Consider the following 23270-nt stretch of genomic DNA (forward strand, 5'->3'; position numbering starts at 1 on the left):
ATGTTGGCACAAATGACGTGGGGAAGAAGAGGAAAGACATTCTACAGCGCAACTTCAGAGAACTCGAAAGAAGGCTGAAAAGCAGGACTTCCAGGGTGGTTCTCTCCGGTTTGCTTCCAGTTCCTCGTGCTGGTGAGGGCAGGAACAGGGAGATAATGGATCTGAATGTGTGGCTGAGGAACTGGTGCAGGAAGCAAGGATTTACATTCTTGGACCACTGGGGTATGTTTCGGGGTAAGGATGAATTGTACAAAAGGGATGGGTTGCACTTTAATAAGTGGGGCACCAGCATTCTGGCAGGCAGGTTTGCCTCTGCAACACGGGTGTGTTTAAACTAAGTAGTGGGGGGGAGGGGACGAACTGGAAACATAAGGATGGAGATAAAGGGAAAGTGAGAATAAGAAAAGTTAAGAAAGACAGCAGAATCAACAGAGCAGAAAGCTCAAGAAGAGATTGTACAGTATGGCCAAGTGAAATAGGAATTGATATGGGAGGTGAGGGGAGTAATGAATTAAAAGTATTACATATAAACACACGGAGTATAAGAAATAAAGTGGATGAGCTTGAGACACAGTTGGAAATTGGTAATTGTGATGTTGTGGGAATAACAGAGACATGGCTTCAAGTGGGCAGGGCCTGGGAAATGAATATTCAAGGATATACGTCCTATCGAAAGAACAGACTGATGGGCAGAGAGGGTGGGGTGGCTCTGTTGGTGAAGAATGATATTCAGTCCCTTGCGAGGGGGGACATAGAATCAGGAGACATTGAGTCAGTATGGATAGAACTGAGAAATTCTAAGGGTAGAAAGACCCTAATGGGAGTTATCTACAGGCCCCCAAACAGTAGTCTGGATATAGGGTGTAAGTTGAACCAAGAGTTAAAATTGGCATGTCGCAAAGGTAATGCTACAGTTGTTATGGGGGACTTCAGCATGCAGGAAGACTGGAGGAATCAGGTTGGTACTGGACCCCAAGAAAGGGAGTTCGTGGAGTCCCTCCGAGATGGATTCTTAGAACAGCTTGTACTGGAGCCTACCAGAGAGAACTCAATTCTAGATTTAGTGTTGTGCAATGAACCAGATTTGATCAGGGACCTTGAGGTAAAGCAGCCATTAGGAGGTAGTGACCATAATATGATAAATTTTAATCTACAATTTGAGAGGGAGAAGGGAAACTCGGAAGTGTCAGTATTACAGTTGAACAAAGCGAACTATGGTGCTATGAGGGAGGAGCTGGCCAAAGTTCAATGGAACAATACCCTAGCAGGGATGACAGTGGAATAACAATGGCAGGTATTTCTGGGAATAATGCAGAAGGTGCAGGATCAGTTCATTCCAAAGAGTAAGAAAGATCCTAAGGGGAGTAAGGGGAGGCCATGGCTGACAAGGGAAGTAAAGGACAGTATAAAAATAAAAGAGAAGACGTATAACATAGCAAAGACGAGTGGGAAGCCGGAGGATTGGGAAACTTTTAAAGAGCAACAGAAGGTAACTAAAAAGGCAATACGTGGAGAAAAAATGAGGTGTGAAGGTAAACTAGCCAAGAATATAAAGGAGGATAGTAAAAGTTTCTTTAGGTATGTGAAAAGGAAAAAAATAGATAAGACCAAAATTGGGCCCTTGAAGACAGAAGCCGGTGAATTTATTATGGGGAACAACGAAATGGCAGACGAGTTGAACAGGTACTTTGGATCTGTCTTCACTAGGGAAGACACAAACAATCTCCCAGATATAATAGTGGCCAAAGGACCTAGGGTAATGGATGAACTGAAGGAAATTTATATTAGGCAGGAAATGGTGTTGGATAGACTGTTAGGTCTGAAGGTTGATAAGTCCCCGGGACCTGATGGTCTGCATCCCAGGGTACTTAAAGAGGTGGTTTTAGAAATCGTGGATGCATTGGTAATCATTTTCCAATGCTCTATAGATTCAGGATCAGTTCCTGTGGATTGGAGGGTGGCTAATGTTGTCCCTCTCTTCAAGAAGGGAGGAAGAGAGAAAACAGGGAATTATAGACCGGTTAGCCTGACGTTGGTGGTGCGAAAGATGCTAGAGTCAATTATAAAAGATGAAATTACGACACCTCTGGATAGCAGTAACAGGATTGGTCCGAGTCAGCATGAATTTACGAAGGGGAAATCGTGCTTGACTAATCTTCTGGAATTTTTTGAGGATGTAACTATGAAAATGGACAAGGGAGAGCCAGTGGATGTAGTGTGCCTGGACTTTCAGAAAGCCTTTGATAAAGTCCCACATAGGAGATTAGTGTGCAAAATTAGGGCACATGGTATTGGGGGCAGAGTCCTGACATGGATTGAAAATTGGCTGGCTGACAGACAACAAAGAGTAGCGATTAACGGGTCCCTTTCGGAATGGCAGGCGATGACCAGTGGGGTACCGCAGGGTTCAGTGCTGGGACCACAGCTGTTTACAATATACATTAATGACTTAGATGAGGGAATTAAAAGTAACATTAGCAAATTTGCTGATGAGACAAAGCTGGGTGGCAGTGTGAAATGTGAGGAGGGTGTTATGAGAATGCAGGGTGACTTGGACAGGCTGGGTGAGTGGGCAGATGCATGGCAGATGCAGTTTAATGTGGATAAATGTGAGGTTATCTACTTTGGTGGTAAGAACAGGAAGACAGATTATTATCTAAATGGAGTCAAGTCAGGAAAAGGGGAGGCACAACGAGATCTAGGTGTTCTTGTACATCAATCACTGAAAGCAAGCATGCAGGTACAGCAGGCAGTGAAGAAAGCTAATGGCATGCTGGCCTTCATAACAAGGGGAATTGAGTATAAGAGCAAAGAAGTCCTTCTGCAGCTGTACAGGGCCCTGGTGAGACCACACCTGGAGTACTGTGTGCAGTTTTGGTCTCCAAACTTGAGGAAGGACATCCTTGCTATTGAGCGAGTGCAGCGTAGGTTCACAAGGTTAATTCCCAGGATGGCGGGACTGTCATATGTAGAAAGATTGGAGCAACTGGGCTTGTATATTCTGGAATTTAGAAGGATGAGAGGGGATCTGATTGAAACAGATAAGATTATTAAGGGATTGGACACGCTGGAGGCAGGAAGCATGTTCCTGCTGATGGGTGAGTCCAGAACCAGAGGCCACAGTTTAAGAATAAGGGGTAGACTATTTAGAACGGAGTTGCGGAAAAACATTTTCACCCACAGAGTGGTGGATATATGGAATGCTCTGCCCCAGAAGACTGTGGAGGCCAAGTCTCTGGATGCTTTCAAGAAAGAGATGGATAGAGCTCTTAAAGATAGTGGAATCAAAGGTTATGGGGATAAGGCAGGAACTGGATACTGATTGTGGATGATCAGCCATGATCACAGAGAATGGTGGTGCTGGCTCAAAGGGCCGAATGGCCTACTCCTGCACCTATTGTCTATTGTCTATTGTCTAATGAGTTGGCCAAAATTGTCTGGAATGGGTCACTGATGGAGATGACGGCAGAGTAGCAATGGCTGGAATTTTGGGAAGCAATTCGGAAGACACAGGATATATACATCACAAAGAGGAAGAAATATTTTAAAGGAAAGATGATACAACCATGGCCAACAAGAGAAGTCAAAGCCAACATAAAAGCCAAATAGAGGGCATACAGTAGAACAAAAATTAGTGGGAAGTTAGAGAATTGGGAAACTTTTAAAAACCAACAGAAGGTAACTAAAAAGACATTAAGAAGGTAAAAATGGAATATGAAATTAAGCTATCCAAGGAGATACCAAAAGTTTCCACAGATACAAGAAGCGTAAAAGAGAGGCAAGAGTGAATATCAGACCGCAGGAAAATGATGCTGGAGAGGTAGTAATGGGTGTGACAGGGTCCTGAATTACCCTTATGAACTGTGCCTGATTACCCTTTATGAACTATGCTTTTGACAAGAGAGAGAGTTATTTAACACCGACATGTTGTTTTGAGGAAGAAAGAGAGAGAGAAAGAAAGAGAAAGAGAGATGAAAACTAACTGTTAGACTGTCAATTTAAGGCTTAAGAAAGAACTGGCTAACTTTTGGATTTCTGCTGAGTTGGAGATGGTGCCGAGCAGCTCGTAGGTTGCTATGGTGACCAAAGGTGGCGTTATTTGATGGACAATCGATGTTATGATTTTTCAGTAGCGTGTTGATACTTCTCAAGGACATTCGCCTGCTTGTGCATTTCTTACACACAGAGAGGAAGGAGAAGTTATTTGAATGACAGTTGATACTCAGTACGGTGAGACAAATAGGAGGTCAGATGATACAGACCTCAAACATATGTTTTGGATACTGAGTGAGATTTGTTGTGCCCACAGAAAAAGTGGGTTTTTTTGGAGGATCTATCAGGCAGATCGATCAGTCGCTCTTGCAGTGAGAAAAGGCTGTGAGCAGTGGGGAGCTGACCATGTGTTTAACCCTTGCCTGAGTTGATAGCTCCACCACAGAAAAACGGTCCCCTTTGTTGTGGTCACAGTCGGTGACTTTTAAAGGATTTCGGAGGACAACGAGAAGTTCGACGGCGTCAGCTCACCTGAAGACTCTAATCTCTCCCTCTCTCTCTCTCCATCACTACTCAACTGAATATCACGAACTGAACTGAACTTTACTCAACATCGTAAGTCTGTATCTTTTTACCCCTGGACTTGAAGAAGCTTGATTTTCATATATATTCTACACTTACTTTTATATAATCATTGCTAACCTGTTTGATTTATCTACATTTATTTTACTGTATTGTGTAGTTACTAATAAATATTATTAGTTAATAGCAATACTGGACTCCAAAGTGTTTTCTATCTCTGCTGGTTCTTTATTCCCGTCATGGGGTACCTGACAAAATGGGTACGTACCAGAAGTTTCTACAGATACAAGAAGTGTTAAAGAGAAGCAAGAGTGAATATCAGACCGCAGGAAAATGATGCTGGAGAGGTAGTAATGGGGAATAATGAAATGGCAGGTGAACTGAATAAGTATTTTGCATCAGTCTTCGCTGTAGAAGACACTAGCAGTATGGTGGAAGTTCTAGGTGTCACGGGTCATGAAGTGTGTGAAGTTACCATTACTAGGGAGAGGGTTAGAAACGTAGAAACATAGAAAACATACAGCACAATACAGGCCTTTCGGCCCACAAACTGTGCCAACATGTCCCTCCTTAGAACTACCTAGGCTTTACCCATAGCCCTCTATTTTTCTAAGCTCCATGTAGCCATCCAGGAGTCTCTTAAAAGACCCTATCGTTTCCGCCTCCACCACTGCCACCGGCAGCCCATTCCACGCACTCACCACTCTCTGCGTAAAAAACTTACCCCGACGTCTTCTCGTAACCTACAAACGTTTGTACTTCCAAGCACCTTAAAGCTATGCCCTTTCGTGCTAGCCATTTCAGCCCTGAGGAAAAGCCTCTGACTATCCACACGATCAATGCCTCTCATTATCTTGTACACCTCCATCAGGTCACCTCTAATCCTCCGTCGCTCCAAGGAGAAAAGGCCAAGTTCACTCAACCTATTCTCATAAGGCATGCTCCCCAATCCAGGCAACATCCTTGTAAGTCTCCTCTGCATCCTTTCTATGGTTTCCACGTCCTTCCTATAGTGAGGCGACCAGAATTGAGCACAGGTTCTTGGGAAACTGACATGTCTAAAGATAGATAAGTCACCTGAACCAGATGGTGGACACCCCAGGGTTCTGAAAGAGGTGGCTGAAGAGATTATGGAAGCATTAATAATGATCTTTCAAGAATCACTAGATTCTGGAATGGTTCCGGAAGATTGGAAAATTGCAAATGTCACTCCACTCTTCAAAAAGGGAGAGAGGCAAAAGAAAAGAAACTATTGGCTAGTTAGTCTAACCTCTGTGGTTGGGAAGATGTTGGGAGTCGATTATTAAGGACGAGGTCTCAGGGTACTTGGAGGCACATGATAAAATAGGCCATTGTCAGCATGGTTTCCTCATGGAATTCTTTAAAGAAATAACAAGCAGGAGAGACAAAGGAGAATCAGTTGTGTACTTGGATCTTCAGAAGGCCTTTGACAAGGTGCCACATATGAGGGTGCTTAACAAGCTACAAGCCCATGGTATTACAGGAAAGATTCTAGCATGGATAAAGCAGCAGCTGATTGGCAGGAGGCAAAGTGCGGGAATAAAGGGACCTTTCTCTGGTTGGCTGCTGGTGACTTGTGGTGTTCCACAGCAGTCTTTGTTGGGACCGATTCTTTTCACATTATATATCAACGATATGGATGATGGAATTGATGGCTCTGTTGCAAAGTTTGCAGGCGATATGAAAATAGGTGGAGGGGCAGGCAGTTTTGAGGAAGTAGAGAGGCTACAGAGAGACTCAACAGATTGGAGAATCAGCTAAGAAACAGCAGATGGAATACAGTGGCAGGAAGTGTATGGTCATGCACTTTGGTAAAAGAAATGAAAGGGTTGACTATTTCTAAATGGAGAGAAAAAAACAAAAAACTGAGTTGCAAAGACTTGGAAGTGCTTATACAGGATTACCTGAAGGTTAACTTGCAGGTTGAGTCTGTGGTGAGGAAGGAAAATGCAATGTTAGCATTCATTTCCAGAGGACTAGAATATATAAGTAAGGATGTAATCTTGAGACTTTATAAAGCACTGGTGAGGCCTCACTTGGAGTACTCCGAGTGGGTTTGGTCCCCTTAGAAAGGATGTGCAGAAACTGTAGAGAATTCAAAGGAAGTTCACGGAAATTATTCCAGGATTGAATGGCTTGTCAGATGAAGACTGTTTGATGACTCCGGGCCTTTATTTGCTAGAATTCAGAAGAATGAGGGGTGACCTCATTGAAACCTATCAAATGGTGAAAGGCTTTGATAGAGTGGATGTGCAGAGGATGTTTCCTACAGTGGGAGAGTCTAAGACTAGAGGACACAGCCTCAGAATAGAGGAGCATCTTTTTAGAACAGAGATAAGGAGAATTATTTTTTAGCCAGAGAGTGGAAAATTTGTGGAATTCAAGTATATTTCAGGCAAAAGTTGATAGATTCTTGACTGGTCAGGGCATGAAGTGATACAGAGAGAAAGCAGGAGATTGGGGCTGAGAGGGAAACTGGATCAGCCATTTGAAATGGTGGAGCAGACTCGAATTGTACAGTGTTATTGTCCTATGGACTCTGGATAACAGGCCATTGAAGCAAATTCCATCACGCACTAGCCTCCCCTCATCAAGGACATCGTCAAAAGGTGATGCCTCAAGAAAATGGCATCCATCATTAGGGACCCTCAGCATCTGCGACACTCCCTCTTCTCACTGTTATCAACCAGGAGGAGGTACCGGAGCCTGAAGGCCCACACAAGCAGCTTCCTCCTCTCTGCCATCAGATTTGGAAATGATCCATTACCTCATGAACACTGCCTATTTCACTCTCCTTTTGCACTTTTTAATACATATTCCTATTGTAATTTAATGTAAGTTTTATGTGTTGCAATGTACTGCTGCTGTGAAACGACAAATTTCACAACATATGTCGGGAATAATAAATCTGAGTCTGATTCTGAAGATCCTATTTGTAGGTGATGATAGCACCCATCCACTGGGTGGGCACAGGAGTACATTCAGCCAGAGATGCAGCACAGAGCGTCATAGGAAGTCATTCCTGCCTGTGGCCATCAAACTTTACAACTCCTCCCTTGGAGGGTCAGACACCCTGAGCCAATAGGCTGATCCTGGACTTACTTCATAATTTACTGGCATAATTTACATAGAAACATAGAAACATAGAAAATAGGTGCAGGAGTAGGCCATTCGGCCCTTCGAGCCTGCACCGCCATTTATTATGATCATGGCTGATCATCCAACTCAGAACCCCGCCCCAGCTTTCCCTCCATACCCCCTCATCCCCGTAGCCACAAGGGCCATATCTAACTCCCTCTTAAACATAGCCAATGAACTGGCCTCAACTGTTTCCTGTGGCAGAGAATTCCACAGATTCACCACTCTCTGTGTGAAGAAGTTTTTCCTAATCTTGGTCCTAAAAGGCTTCCCCTCTATCCTCAAACTGTGACCCCTCGTTCTGGACTTCCCCAACATCGGGAACTATCTTCCTGCATCTAGCCTGTCCAATCCCTTTAGGATCTTATACGTTTCAATCAGATCCCCCCTCAATCTTCTAAATTCCAACGAGTACAAGCCCAGTTCATCCAGTCTTTCTTCATATGAAAGTCCTGCCATCCCAGGAATCAATCTGGTGAACCTTCTTTGTACTCCCTCTATGGCAAAGATGTCTTTCCTCAGATTAGGGGACCAAAACTGCACACAATACTCCAGGTGTGGTCTCACCAAGGCCTTGTACAACTGCAGTAGTACCTCCCTGCTCCTGTACTCGAATCCTCTCGCTATAAATGCCAGCATACCATTCGCCTTTTTCACCGCCTGCTGTACCTGCATGCCCACTTTCAATGACTGGTGTATAATGACACCCAGGTCTCGTTGCACCTCCCCTTTTCCTAATCGGCCACCATTCAGATAATAATCTGTTTTCCTATTTTTGCCACCAAAGTGGATAACTTCACATTTATCCACATTAAATTGCATCTGCCATGAGTTTGCCCACTCACCCAACCTATCCAAGTCACCCTGCATCCTCTTAGCATCCTCCTCACAGCTAACACTGCCACCCAGCTTCGTGTCATCCGCAAACTTGGAGATGCTGCATTTAATTCCCTCATCCAAGTCATTAATATATATTGTAAACAACTGGGGTCCCAGCACTGAGCCTTGCGGTACCCCACTAGTCACCGCCTGCCATTCTGAAAAGGTCCCGTTTATTCCCACTCTTTGCTTCCTGTCTGCTAACCAATTCTCCACCCACACCAATACCTTACCCCCAATACCGTGTGCTTTAAGTTTGCACACTAATCTCCTGTGTGGGACCTTGTCAAAAGCCTTTTGAAAATCCAAATATACCACATCCACTGGTTCTCGCCTATCCACTCTACTAGTTACATCCTCAAAAAATTCTATGAGATTCGTCATACATGATTTTCCTTTCACAAATCCATGATGACTTTGTCCGATCATTTCACCGCTTTCCAAATGTGCTGTTATCACATCCTTGATAACTGACTCCAGCAGTTTCCCCACCACCGATGTTAGGCTAACCGGTCTATAATTCCCCGGTTTCTCTCTCCCTCCTTTTTTAAAAAATGGGGTTACATTAGCCACCCTCCAATCCTCAGGAACTAGTCCAGAATCTAACGAGTTTTGAAAAATTATCACTAATGCATCCATTATTTCTTGGGCTACTTCCTTAAGCACTCTGGGATGCAGACCATCTGGCCCTGGGGATTTATCTGCCTTCAATCCCTTCAATTTACCTAACACCACTTCCCTACTAACATGTATTTCGCTCAATTCCTCCATCTCACTGGACCCTCTGTCCCTTACTATTTCTGGAAGATTATTTATGTCCTCCTTAGTGAAGACAGAACCAAAGTAATTATTCAATTGGTCTGCCATGTCCTTGCTCCCCATAATCAATTCACCTGTTTCTGTCTGCAGGGGACCTACATTTGTCTTTACCAGTCTTTTCCTTTTTACATATCTATAAAAGCTTTTACAGTCCGTTATGTTCCCCGCCAGTTTTCTCTTATAACCTTTTTTCCCCTTCCTAATTAAGCCCTTTGTCCTCCTCTGCTGAACTCTGAATTTCTCCCAGTCCTCAGGTGAGCCACTTTCTCTGGCTAATTTGTATGCTTCTTCTTTGGAATTGATACTATCCCTAATTTCTCTTGTCAGCCACGGGTGCACTACCTTCCTTGATTTATTCTTTTGCCAAACTGGGATGAGCAATTGTTGTAGTTCATCCATGCAACCTTTAAATGCTTGCCATTGCATATCCACCGTCAATCCTTTAAGTGTCATTTGCCAGTCTATCTTAGCTAATTCACGTCTCATACCTTCAAAGTTACCCCTCTTTAGGTTCAGAACCTTTGTTTCTGAATTAACTATGTCACTCTCCATCTTAATGAAGAATTCCACCATATTATGGTCACTCTTACCCAAGGGGCCTCTCACGACAAGATCGCTAATTAACCCTTCCTCATTGCTCAAAACCCAGTCCAGAATAGCCTGCTCTCTAGTTGGTTCCTCGACATGTTGGTTCAAAAAACCATGCCGCATACATTCCAAGAAATCCTCTTCCTCAGCACCTTTACCAATTTGGTTCACACAGTCTACATGTAGATTGAAGTCAACCATTATAACTGCTGTTCCTTTATTGCACACATTTCTAATTTCCTGTTTAATACCATCTCCGACCTCACTACTACTGTTAGGTGGCCTGTACACAACTCCCACCAGCGTCTTCTGCCCCTTAGTGTTACGCAGCTCTACCCACATCTTCTCGGCTTATGTCCTTCCTTTCTATTGCGTTAATCTCTTCTTTAACCAGCAACGCCACCCCACCTCCCCTTCCTTCATGTCTATCCCTCCTGAATATTGAATATCCCTGAACGTTGAGCTCCCATCCCTGGTCACCCTGGAGCCATGTCTCTGTGATCCCAACTATATCATAATCATTAATAACAATCTGCACTTTCAATTCATCCACCTTATTACGAATGCTCCTTGCATTGACACATAAAGCCTTCAGGCGCTCTTTTACAACTCTCTTAGCCCTTATACAATTATGTTGAAAAGTGGCCCTTTTTAATGCTTGCCCTGGATTTGTCGGCCTGCCACTTTTACTTTTCTCCTTTGTACTTTTTGCTTCTACCCTCACTTTACACCCCTCTGTCTCTCTGCACTGGTTCCCATCCCTCTGTTGTGAACTAACCTCCTCACGCCTAGCCTCTTTAATTTGATTCCCACCCCCCAACCATTCTAGTTTAAAGTCACCTCAGTAGCCCTCGCTAATCTCCCTGCCAGGATATTGGTCCCCCTAGGATTCAAGTGTAACCCGTCCTTTTTGTACAGGTCACGCCTGCGCCAAAAGAGGTCCCAATGATCCAAAAACTTGAATCCCTGCCCCCTGCTCCAATCCCTCATCAAATTACGGTATTGCTTTGCACTGTTGTAACTATATTTTATAATTATGGGGGTTTTTGTCAGTTTTTTTTAGTCTTTTTTTTTACATATTACTATTTAACTATTTATGGTTCTATTACTATTTATTATTTATGGTGCAACTGTAACAAAAACCAATTTCCTCCGGGATCAATAAAGTATGACTATGACTATACTGTGGGATCAGGTGCCAGAACTGGCATCTCCTCATGGGAGGGCGGTGGGGGTGTTGGGCTCAGTCCAATTCAATCCCCTGCAATGTACCTACCCTGGGCAGCCGCTGTCAATGTGCCCACCTCTTCCACTGCCCCCACTGTCTTCAGACAGTCCGCATCCTTCTTCCACAGGAAGAGTTCTCCTGTCGTCAACACTCCTGCCAGCCAGGTACCTGCATGTCCAGAGAGAGAGAGAGGCAGACCACAGTCGCTATCACACACAGAACGCCGCACCCACCTAAACACTAGCAGTGTACGCAGAATCATCAGCACAGTCAGAATTTTGGACTGGCACATGAATGGAGAAAAAATGGACGGCTATGTGGGAGGGAATGGTCAGATTGATCTTGGAGTAGGTTAAAAGATCAGCAGAACATTGTGGGCCTAAGGCCCTGTATTGCTCTATGTTCTATGTCCCGCAGTGCTCTGTGTTCTATGTTCTGTAGTGATCTCTGTTCTATGTTCTGTAGTGATGTTCTATGTTTGAGAGATAGAAACACAAATGAGTAAGCTTGCAGATGATGTCAAAATTGGTGGTACAGTGACAAAGGTTGTCTAGTGTTACAAGAAGATTTGGATCAGCTGGGAAAGTGATTCAAGGAATGGCAAATGCAATTTAACACCAAGTGTTGTATTTTGGGATGTTAAGCCAGGGTAGGACTTGCACAGTGAATGGCCCGGATCGTTCAAGATGGAGACAAAGAAACAACCATGCTCTGATTTCATCTGTCCTTGAGCCCAATGACTTAAGCTTACCGCTGGCAGAGGTGGCAACACTCAGCACGTTCTTCAGTAGGGGCTGCACCTTGGGAATCTTGCTCTGTGTCCGGCCTGTATTCAGATTGAGCACGCTCAATCGCTGCTCATCATTCAGTAGAATGGCCTCCTTCTCCTGAGGGGTAACAGTAATCCACATTAATCCACTCAAGATTCAAGACGGTTTAATATCATCTCCAGTATACAGGTATACTGCAGAATGAAATAATTGTTACTCCAGATCCGATGAAGCACAAAGAAACACAATAATAATAAAAACACAATAAATACAGCATAAATACATAAGATCATTAATATACACAGATTGATTGTATGTCCAGAAAGTGGCACTAGACACAGGAGTGTCTGTACATAAGGTGACTGACAGGAACTGGTAAGTAGTGGTGGCTGGGGGTGTGGAGGGGTGGGTTAGTGGGTGGAGGTGTTGATCAGCCTTACTTCTTGGTGAAAGTAACTGTTTTTGTGTCTAGTGCTCCTGGTGTGGATGCTGCATAGCCTCCTCCCTGATGGGGGTGGAACAAACTGGCCCTTTCCCAGCAGCTTTCAGTGTACATGTCCTTGATGGAAAACACAGAGATGAAAGAGATAGAAACTCAGAGACAAAGACCTGATCTCAATACCTAATTACATCCTGTCCTCCAGCAGGCCAGTATTAACCAACTACCAGGAAGTACCCTTGGAGTGATCAGGTCAAACGGGGGTAAGGAAACCTCCTATTGATTACCACCTCCTCGCGTCCCCACCTGATGAATCAGTGTTCCTGTATTTGGGACTTCAGGTGTCTCTATCTCCTGCCTGATGGTAGCTGCGAGAAGATGATAGGCATTTCTGACTTATGTTACCTTCGTGATGCGACACCTCACACTGATATTACCAATGGTAAGGAGGGATGTGTCCATGTCATGTAATAAGCTCTCCACTACTCTCGACAGCTTTTTATGTTCTTGCTCGTTCAAATTGCCGTACCACACCATGTTGCAACCAGGCCACATTTGATTGACTGCAGCATCAAGCAACCTGGTAAACTGAAATTCAATGGGTAAGCACGGGAAACATTATCTAGCAACATAGTTCAGCAATGGAAGTTTGCCCTTACAGAACTCACAAATCACTCCCCAGATAATCTGAGATAAGGACTAATATTTTGAAAAAGAATAAATAAACGTAATACTTCAGAATCAGGTTTAGTATCACTGGAATTTCTGGTGAAATATGTTGTTATGCAGCAACTGTACATTACAATACATGATAAAAATAACTATATATTACAATTATATATACAGTGGATTCTGGTTGATTGGGCCATCGGTTAATCGGGGCAGCTGTTTATTTGGCTCAGCTCTTAAAGAACAAAACAATCAAGAAAATGATCACGATGTCAGAGATCTGTCCCCCACTTTTCCTTCACTACATCGACGACTGCATTGGCGCTGCTTCCTGCACGCATGCAGAACTCGTTGACTTTATTAACTTTGCCTCCAACTTTCACCCTGCCCTCAAGTTTACCTGGTCCATTTCCGACACCTCCCTCCCCTTTCTAGATCTTTCTGTCTCTGTCTCTGGAGACAGCTTATCCACTGATGTCTACTATAAGCCTACTGATTCTCACAGCTATCTGGACTATTCCTCTTCTCACCCTGTCTCTTGCAAAAACGCCATCCCCTTCTCGCAATTCCTCCGTCTCCGCCGCATCTGCTCTCAGGATGAGGCTTTTCATTCTAGGACGAGGGAGATGTCTTCCTTTTTTAAAGAAACGGGCTTCCCTTCCTCCACTATCAACTCTGCTCTTAAACGCATCTCCCCCATTTCACGTACATCTGCTCTCACTCCATCCTCCCGCCACCCCACTAGGAATAGGGTTCCCCTGGTCCTCACCTACCACCCCACCAGCCTCCGGGTCCAACATATTATTCTTCGTAACTTCCGCCACCTCCAACGGGATCCCACCACTAAACACATCTTTCCCTCCCCCCCCCTCTGCATTCCGCAGGGATCGCTCCCTACACAACTCCCTTGTCCATTTGTCCCCCCCATCCCTCCCCACTGATCTCCCTCCTGGCACTTTTCCGTGTAAGCGGAACAAGTGCTACACATGTCCTTACACTTCCTCCCTTACCACCATTCAGGGCCCCAAACAGTCCTTCCAGGTGAGGCAACACTTCACCTGTGAGTCGACTGGGGTGATATACTGCGTCCGGTGCTCCCGATGTGGCCTTTTATATATTGGCGAGACCCGACGCAGACTGGGAGACCGCCTTGCTGAACATTTACGCTCTGTCCGCCACAGAAAGCAGGATCTCCCAGTGGCCACACATTTTAATTCCACATCCCATTCCCATTCTGACATGTCTATCCACGGCCTCCTCTACTGTAAAGATGAAGCCACACTCAGGTTGGAGGAAAAACACCTTATATTCCGTCTGGGTAGCCTCCAACCTGATGGCATGAACATCGACTTCTCTAACTTCCGCTAGGCCCCACCTCCCCCTCGTACCCCATCTGTTACTTATTTTTATGCACACATTCTTTCTCTCACTCTCCTTTTTCTCCCTCTGTCCCTCTGAATATACCTCTTGCCCATCCTCTGGGTCCCCCCGCCCCCCCCTTGTCTTTCTTCCCGGACCTCCTGTCCCATGATCCTCTCATATCCCTTTTTGCCAATCACCTGTCCAGCTCTTGGCTCCATCCCTCCCCCTCCTGTCTTCTCCTATCATTTTGCATCTCCCCCTCCCCCTCCAACTTTCAAATCCCTTACTCACTCTTCCTTCAGTTAGTCCTGACGAAGGGTCTCGGCCTGAAACGTCGACTGCACCTCTTCCTAGAGATGCTGCTTGGCCTGCTGCGTTCACCAGCAACTTTGATGTGTGTTGTAGGATGTCAGAGATAAGTTTTTCACACAGAAAGTGATGGGTGCGTGGAATGCACTGCCAGTGATAGTGGTAGAGGAGGATACAATAGGGTGTTTTAGGAGACCCTGAGATAGGTACATGGAACTTAGAAAAACGGGGGGCTACGCAGTAAGGAAATTCTCGGCAGTTTCTGGAGTAGATTACATGGTTAGCACAACATTGTGGTCCGAAGGGCCTGAAATATGCACAAGATTTCTAGAACATAGAAATCTTCTAAAATAGGCAGCATTCCATTTCTCTATTTGGGACACAACACCACTTAATTGGGACAGGAGGCTGTTGCTGAACAATTTCTAACTAGCTCCAATCACTTGCACTTGAATGGCCGTTAGAGGGTTTTTAAATAGTATCCTGATGAAGGGTCTCAGCCTCGAAACGTCGACTGTTTACTCTTTTCCCCAGCTGATGCCTGGCCTGCTGAGGTTCCCCGGCATTTTGTTTGTAACGCAATTCACTGTATGTTTTGATGTACATAAGACCAGAAGACATAAAGGAGCAGAACTAGGCCATTCGGCCCATCGAGTGTGCCCTGCCATTCCATTCTTCAGCCCCATTCTCCTACCTTCTCCCCATAACCTTTCTCGCCCTGAATAATCATGAACCTGTCAAGCTCCACTTTGAATATACCCATCCACTTGGCCTCCACAGCTATCTGTAGCAAAGAATTCCGAGATTCACCACTCTCTGGTTAAAGAAATTCCTCCTCATACTGCAACTTGTGAGGGAGAAGCATGAGTCACATGTATCAGTATTGCAATGGTATAAAGGGAATTACAGAGGCAAGAAAGAGGAGCTTACCCAGGTGGATAGGAGGAGGATATTGGCAGGGTTGACGGCAGAGCAGAGGTGGCTGAAGTTTCTGGAAATAGTTCACAAATGCAGGATACAGATGTTCCACAGAAGAAGTTCTCAAAGGGCAGGGGTAGGCAACTGTGGCTGACAAAGGATGTTAAGGACTGCATAAAGCCAAGGAAAGGTCATATAAGGCAGCAAAAGTGAGTGGGGAGTTGGATGATTGGCAAGCTATTAAAATCCAACAAAAGGCAACTAAAAAAGCTATAGGAAGGGAAAAGATAAAATGAGGGTAAACTAGCCAATAATATAAAGCAAAAGTTTTTTCAGTTATATAAAGAGTAAAAAAGAGGTGAAAGTTGATATTGGACGACTGGAAAATGATGCTGGTGAGGTAGTAATGGGGGACAAAGAAATGGCAGATGAACTGAATGGTTACTTTGCATCTGTCTTCACTGTGGAAGTTACTAGCAGTGTGCCAGAGGTCCATGAGTATCAGGGAGCAGGAGGGAGTGCCATTGCTACTACAAAGGAAAAAGTGCTAGGCAAACTGAAAGGAAAGGTCTTAAGGTGGATAAGTCACATGGACCAGATGCACTACATCCCAGAGTCCTGAGAGAAGCTGCTGAAGAGATTACAGATGCATTGGTCATGATCTTTCAAGAATCACATGATTCTGGCATGGTCCCGGAGGATTGGAAGATTGCAAATGTCACTTCACCCCTTAAGAAGGGAGGAAGGCAAAAGAATGGAAATTATAGGCGAGTCAGCTTAACTTCAGTGGTTGGGGAATTGAAGGAGTCTATTAATAAAGAAGAGATTTCAGGGTACTTGGAGACTAATGATAAAATAAGTCAAAGTCAGCGTGGTTTCTGTAAAGGGAAATCTTGCCTGACTAATCTTAGAGCTTTTCGAGGAAGTAACAAGCAGGGTGGACAAAGGAGAGGCAGTGGATGTCATTCACTTGGATTTTCAGAAGGCGTTTGATAAGGTGCCACACATGAGGCTGCTTAGCAAGGTAAAATCCTATGCTGTTACAGGAAAGATACTGACATGGATAGAGGAATGGCTGACAGGCAGGAGACAGTGAGAGGGAATAAAAGGGGCCTTTTCTGTTTGGCTGCCAGTGACTACTGGTGTTCCTCAGGGGTCTGTGTTGGGACCACTACTTTTCACATTGTTTGTCAATGATATGAATAATAGAACTGATAGCTATGTGGCAAAGTTTGCGGATGATACGACGGTGTAGGTAGCGCTGAGAGAGCAATGTGATTGCAGCAGGAGCTAGACAAATTGGAAGAATGACAGATGGGATACAGTGTTGGGAAACACATGATAATGCACTATGGTAAAAGGAACAATAGTGCAGACTATTATCTAAATGGGGAGAAGGTTCAAACATCAGAGGTGCAGAAGGACTTAGGAGTCCTCGTGCAAGACTCCCAGAAGGTTAATTCACAGGTTGAGTCTGTGGTAAAGAAGGCAAATGCAATGTTGGCATTTATTTCAAGGGGAATAGAATATAAAAGCAAGGAGATAATGCTGAGGCTTTATAAGACACTAGTCAGGCCACATTTAGAGTACTGACAACAGTTTTGGGCCCCATGTCTCAGAAAGGATGTGTAGTCACTGGAGAGAGTCCAGAGGAATTTCACAAGGATGACTCCGGGGATGAAGGGGTTAACATATGAGGAGCATTCGGCAGCTTTGGGCCTGTAGTCACTGAGATTTAGAAGAATGTGGGGTGGGGGATCTCATTGAAACCTACTGAATGTTGAAAGAACCAGAAAAGGTGGATGTGGAGAGCATGTTTCCTATGGTGGGGGTATCCAGAACTAAAGGGCACAGCCTCAGAATCGGGGGGTGACCTTTTAGTACAGAAGTAAGGAGGAAATTTTTAGGCAGAGTGTAGTGAATCTGTGGAATGCTCTGCCACAGACTGCGGTGGAGGCCAATCCCGTGAGCATACTTAAGGCAGAAGTTGATCGTTTTCTGATCAGTCAGGACATCAAAGGACATGGCGAGAAGGCAGGTGTATGGGGCTGAGTGGGATCTGGGAGCAGCCATGATGGAATGGAGGAGCAGGCTCGATGGGCTGAATAGCCTAATTCTGTTCCTATATCTTATGGTCTTACCTCTGTTTTAAATGGACATATCTCTAGACTGTGCCATCTGGTCCTAGACTCCCATACGATAGGAAACATACTTTTCAAATCTACTCTATCTAGGCATTTCAATATTCAATAGATTTCAATGAGATCCCCCCCTCATTCTTCTAAACTCCAGTGAGTATAGGCCCAAAGCTGCTAAATGCTCCTCATAAATTAACTCACTCATTCCTAGAATCATTCTTGTGAACCTCCTCTGGACCCTCTCCAATGCCAACATATCTTTTCTTAGATAAGTGGACCAAACTGTGGCGGTTGCGAGGAGAAGATGGCAGCGCGATGCAGTGCGCGCAGCTCTCCAGTGAAGTGATATCATATTTGCAAGTAGGGTGCCATGCACAATTCTGATTTGATGGAGATAGGTGTGAGAAGCACAGAGGAACATCTGGAGAAAACTTCTGAAACGCCCGGTTTGCTGCCGCTGCTACTGTGCAATTGAGAATCTCCGGAGGGAAGGCCCCAAAATCCCCGGTTTTGCCTGCTGCTGGTGACCGAGGCTGGGGTCGAAGCTTTTGGCAGAGATGGTGCTTAGTACTCGGTGTCGGAGGGCTGAACGGTGGCTCAAAGTTTTCAGGCGACTCACAGTGGGATTGTGGTCGGGCATGGCAGGGAGAGTTTTCTTCCTTCTCCCGTCTGCGTGAGATGTGGGACTTTCGAGAGACTTTGAACTTTTTTTCTGTGCCCATGGCCTGTTCTTCATTAAGTTATGCTATTGTTGCACTGTTGTAACTATATGTTATAATTATGTGGTTTTGTTAGTTTTTCAGTCTTGGTCTGTCCTGTGTTTCTGTGATATCACACCAGAGGAAATAATGTATCATTTCTTAATGCATGCATTACTAAATGACAATAAAAGAGGACAGCATGTCCTCATAATCTAAAAAAAACTGCTCACAATACTCTGTGTGGTTGACCAGTGCCTTATAAAGTCTCGGCATTACATTATTTTTATATTCTATTCCTCTTGAAATGAATGCTAACATTGTATTTGCCTTCCTCACCACCGACTCAACTTACAAATTAACTTTTATGAAATCCTGCACAAGGTCTCCCAGGTCCCTTTGCACCTTGGATTTTTAAGTTTTATCCTCACTTAGAAAATAATCTATGACTTTATTCCTTCTATCCAAGTGTATGACCATACACTTTTCTAGTCTATTCCATCTGCCACTACTTTGCCATTCTCCTAATCTGTCTAAGTCCTTCTGTAGACTCAACACTACATGCCCCTCCACTAATCTTTGTATCATCTGCAATCTTGGCCAGAAATCCGAGTACTTTCTCCCGATAACCTTATGAGTTTCATCTGGGTGCTCCTGTTTCCTCCCACATTGCAAAGACATACGGTTTAGGGTTAGTGAGTTGTGAGCTGCTATGTTGGCGCAGGAAGCATTTCAACACTATGCTTGGAGTATCATGTGCTGTTTTGGGCTCCTTATCTTAGAAAGGATACACTGAGATTGGAGAGGGTTCAGAGAAGATTCACGAGAATGATTCCAGGAATGAAAGGGTTACTGTATGAGGAATGTCTGGCAGCTCTTGGGGTGAATTACCTGGACTTCAGGAGAATGAAGAGAGATCACATAGAAACATTCCAAATGTTAAAAGGCTTGAACAGATTAGATATAATGAAGTTATTTCCCATGGTAGGGGATTCTAGGACAAGAGGGCACGACCCCAGGATTGAAGGACATCCTTTTAGAACTGAGACGTGGAGAAGTTACTTTAGTCAGAGGGTGGGAAATCTGTGGAATTTGTTGTCACAAGCGGCTGTGGAGGCCAAGTCATTGGGTATATTTAAGGCAGAGATAGATCGGTTCTTGATTAGCCAGGGCATCAAAGGGTATGGGGAGAAGACAGGGGAGTGGGGATGACTTGAAGAATTGGATCAGCCCATGATTGAATGGCGGAGCAGACTCGATGGGCTGAATGGCCTGCTTCTGCTCCTATATCTTATGGGCTTAACACTAATGGGCTGCCCCAGCACATCTTTGATGATTTGGTTTGATGTACATGTGAGAAATAAAAGCTAATGCTTAAATGGAGAGAATTACAGGCAGGAGAGAGCACGGTCAAACTGCTCACCTGTCCAATCCAGTGCAGGCGTGGCCAAGGTTTCTTCTGCTTAATGCTGGCAGACAGAAGCACCTCTAGTTTAAGGTTCATGATGCAAAAGGAACAACTCTGTCAGGCTCTGAAATGGAATCACAACCACTGTCACACAAATACCTTCACCCCTCTGCACTGAGAGGCCACACACTCAGTACACCTACAAATTCTGTCCTCGTTCCAACTGAGACGAGAGTTTATCTGCTTCTTCACTGAAAGGCAGGGAAATGTCTCTGAGATCTTCCTGTTCAGCAGACATGTTCCCTCATTACAAAAGAGATGAGGAAGTTTTAGAGAGGGTACAGAGATTTACCAGGCTACTGCCTAGATTGGAGAGCGTGTCTTGTACAATTAAACAAGCTCTTTGGTGAGAAGGAGGATGAGAGGTGAAAATATTGGTGTATGAGATAAAAGGCATAGATCAAGTTGGCAGCCAGCACCTTTCTCCAAGGGCAGAAATGGCTAATACAAAGGAGCATAATTTTAAGGTGTTTGGAAGAAAGTATAAGAGGGGATGTCGAAGTCAGATTGTTTTACAGAAAGTGGAACACCTTGCCAGGAGTGTTGGTGGAAGCAGATACATTAGGGATTCTTGGATAGGCACACGGATGGAAGGAAAATGGAGGGCTATGTGGGAGGAAAGGGCTAGATTGATCTTAAAGTGGGTTAAAAGGTCGGCACAACATCATGGGCTGAAGTGCCTGTACTGTGCTGAGTTCTACATGACAGGTGGCTGAAAGGCTGGTTTCCAGTTCTCTCACAGCTGATGGAATGGGTTTTAAATGCTGGTCATATTCTGCAGAAGCCCTTCATTCAAGTCACTGCCAAGCCAGCTCTCACTGACCAGGCCTCATGCCTTCCTTACCTGCTGCAGCTGGGCAATCAGCAGTGAACATCCCCACGTCTGACGTTCTGATGGGGGGAAGGTCACTGATGAAGATGGCTGGGCCTAGGACACTCTACTGAGGACCTCCTGCAGTGATATCCTGGGCTGGGGCGGTGGACCTCAAACACCAGCACCCACTTTCCTCTGGGGCTTTACCTTCCTTCAAGCATTGGAATGTTTTCCCACTGATGCCGTCCGGCTCTCAGGCCTGCTTTCCCATATAACAAGGTGATGGCCTATCTAACCTTGACTTCAGTGTGACTTCTCACTCTCCCCACATACCTGAGGTTCAAATGTCCATCTCAACTTTGAAATGGCCGAGCACCTGCACAAGAGCAACTTCATCCACTAAAGCAAGAATTCCCAGTGGCCAAACATTTCAATTCCAATCCACATTTCCATTCCAAGTCCTCTTTCACAATGAGACCACTCTCAATGAGGGGCAACACCTCATATTCTGTCTAGGTAGCCTCCAGGCTGAAAGCATGAACATCCAACTTCCAGCAATCTTTTCTCTCCCCCTTCCCTCTTCTTCAATTCCCTACTCTGGCCTCTTACCTCTTTTCCTCAACTGCCTATCACCTCCCACTGGATCCCCTTCCCCTTCCCCTTCCCTTTCTCCCATGGTCAACTTTGCGAAAAGATTCCTTTCTCTCCAGCCCTTTACTACTTCTCCTCACTTGCCTATCACATCACAGTATCTTAGTTCATCCTCCTTCCCCCACCCATCTGGCTTCATCTGTCACCTTCTGGCTTATGCACCTTATTATTCTGAAAATCTTCCCTTTCTCTTCCCGGTCCAAAACATCGACCGTTTATTCACTTCCATGGATGCTGTCCGGCCTGCAGAGTTCCTCCAGCAATCTGTGTGTCTGGCTCTGAAACTAGAGTCCGAGGATCTGGGGGGGAGAGGAGAGGGGAGACAGGGGATCTGGGGGAGAGGAGAGGGGAGACAGGGGATAGGGGGAGAGGAGAGGGGAGACAGGGGATCTGGGGGGAGAGGAGAGGGGAGACAGGGGATCTGGGGGGGAGAGGAGAGGGGAGACAGGGGATCTGGGGGGGAGAGGAGACAGGGGATCTGGGGGGGAGAGGAGAGGGGAGACAGGGGATCTGGGGGGAGAGGAGAGGGGAGACAGGGGATCTGGGGGGGAGAGGAGAGGGGAGACAGGGGATCTGGGGGGGAGGAGAGGGGAGACAGGGGATCTGGGGGGGAGAGGAGACAGGGGATCTGGGGGGAGAGGAGAGGGGAGAGGGGATATTGGGGGAGAGGAGAGGAGAGACAGGGGATCTGGGGGAGGGGAGAAGAGAGGGGAGACAGGGGATCTGGGGGAGAGGAGAGGGGAGACAGGGGAACTGGGGAGAGGAGAGGGAAGACAGGGGATCTGGGGGGAGAGGAGAGGGGAGACAGGGGATCTGGGGGGTAGAGGAGAGGGGAGACAGGGGATCTGGGGGGAGAGGAGGGGGAGACAGGGGATCTGGGGGAGAGGAGAGGGAAGACAGGGGATCTGGGGGGTGGTGTGGGGAAATGGAATTTGGAGGGATGAAGGTGGGTGATGGGATCCAGGGAGTGGTGTAGAGAGACAGGGAAACTCAGGGGTGGAGAGGCAAGAGAGGATCTCGAGAGTGGAGAGGGGAGACAAGGGATCTGGGTGGTGAAAATGGGAGACAGGGGATCTGGGTGGTGAAGATGGGAGACAAGGGATCTGGGTGGTGAAGATGGAAGACAGGGGATCTGGGTGGTGAAGATGGGAGATGGGGATCTGAGTGGTGAAGATAGGAGACAAGGGATCTGGGTGGTGAAGATGGGAGACAGGGATCTGAGTGGTGAAGATGGGAGACAGGGATCTGAGAGGTGGAGAGAGGAGACAAGACGGTTTCTGCAATGGAGACAGGGGAGATGGGAGATCTCTGTTTGACCAATCTATTGGAGTTTTTCGAGGAGGTTACCAGGAAAGTGGATGAAGGGAAGGCAGTGGATATTGTCTACATGGACTTCAGTAAGGCCTTTGACAAGGTCCCGCATGGGAAGTTAGTTAGGAAAATTCAGCCGCTAGGTATACATGGAGAGGTGGTAAATTGGATTAGACATTGGCTCAATGGAAGAAGCCAAAGAGTGGTAGTAGAGAATTGCTTCTCCGAGTGGAGGCCTGTGACTAGTGGTGTGCCACAGGGATCAGTGCTGGGTCCATTGTTATTTGTCATCTATATCAATGATCTGGATGATAATGTGGTAAATTGGATCAGCAAATTTGCTGATGATACAAAAATTGGAGGTGTAGTAGTCAGTGAGGAAGGTTTTCAGAGCCTGCAGAGGGACTTGGACCAGCTGGAAAAATGGGCTGAAAAATGGCAGATGGAGTTTAATACAGACAAGTGCGAGGTATTG

At 45.5% G+C, this 23270-nt stretch overlaps 1 protein-coding gene across 3 annotated transcripts in view; it reads right to left on the reverse strand.

Moving 5' to 3' along the window:
- Positions 1 to 23270, reverse strand: part of cplane1 (ciliogenesis and planar polarity effector 1) — a 328946-nt gene that overhangs the window by 300723 nt on the left and 4953 nt on the right. For 2 of the 3 annotated variants that reach the window (XM_063049649.1, XM_063049647.1), the window contains exons 2-4: positions 19975 to 20083; positions 12000 to 12135; positions 11297 to 11416 (exon numbers count right to left, since the gene is read on the reverse strand). In XM_063049649.1, coding sequence (XP_062905719.1) covers positions 11297 to 11416; positions 12000 to 12135; positions 19975 to 20055 — 337 coding nt within the window. In that variant the 5' untranslated portion in view covers positions 20056 to 20083. Of the gene's footprint in view, positions 1 to 11296; positions 11417 to 11999; positions 12136 to 19974; positions 20084 to 21646; positions 21787 to 23270 lie in introns of those variants that run through there. The other variant, XM_063049648.1, reaches the window with a different exon arrangement.

The sequence above is a fragment of the Mobula hypostoma genome, chromosome 5 (genome assembly GCF_963921235.1).
Source record: "Mobula hypostoma chromosome 5, sMobHyp1.1, whole genome shotgun sequence".
NCBI lineage: Eukaryota > Metazoa > Chordata > Chondrichthyes > Myliobatiformes > Myliobatidae > Mobula > Mobula hypostoma.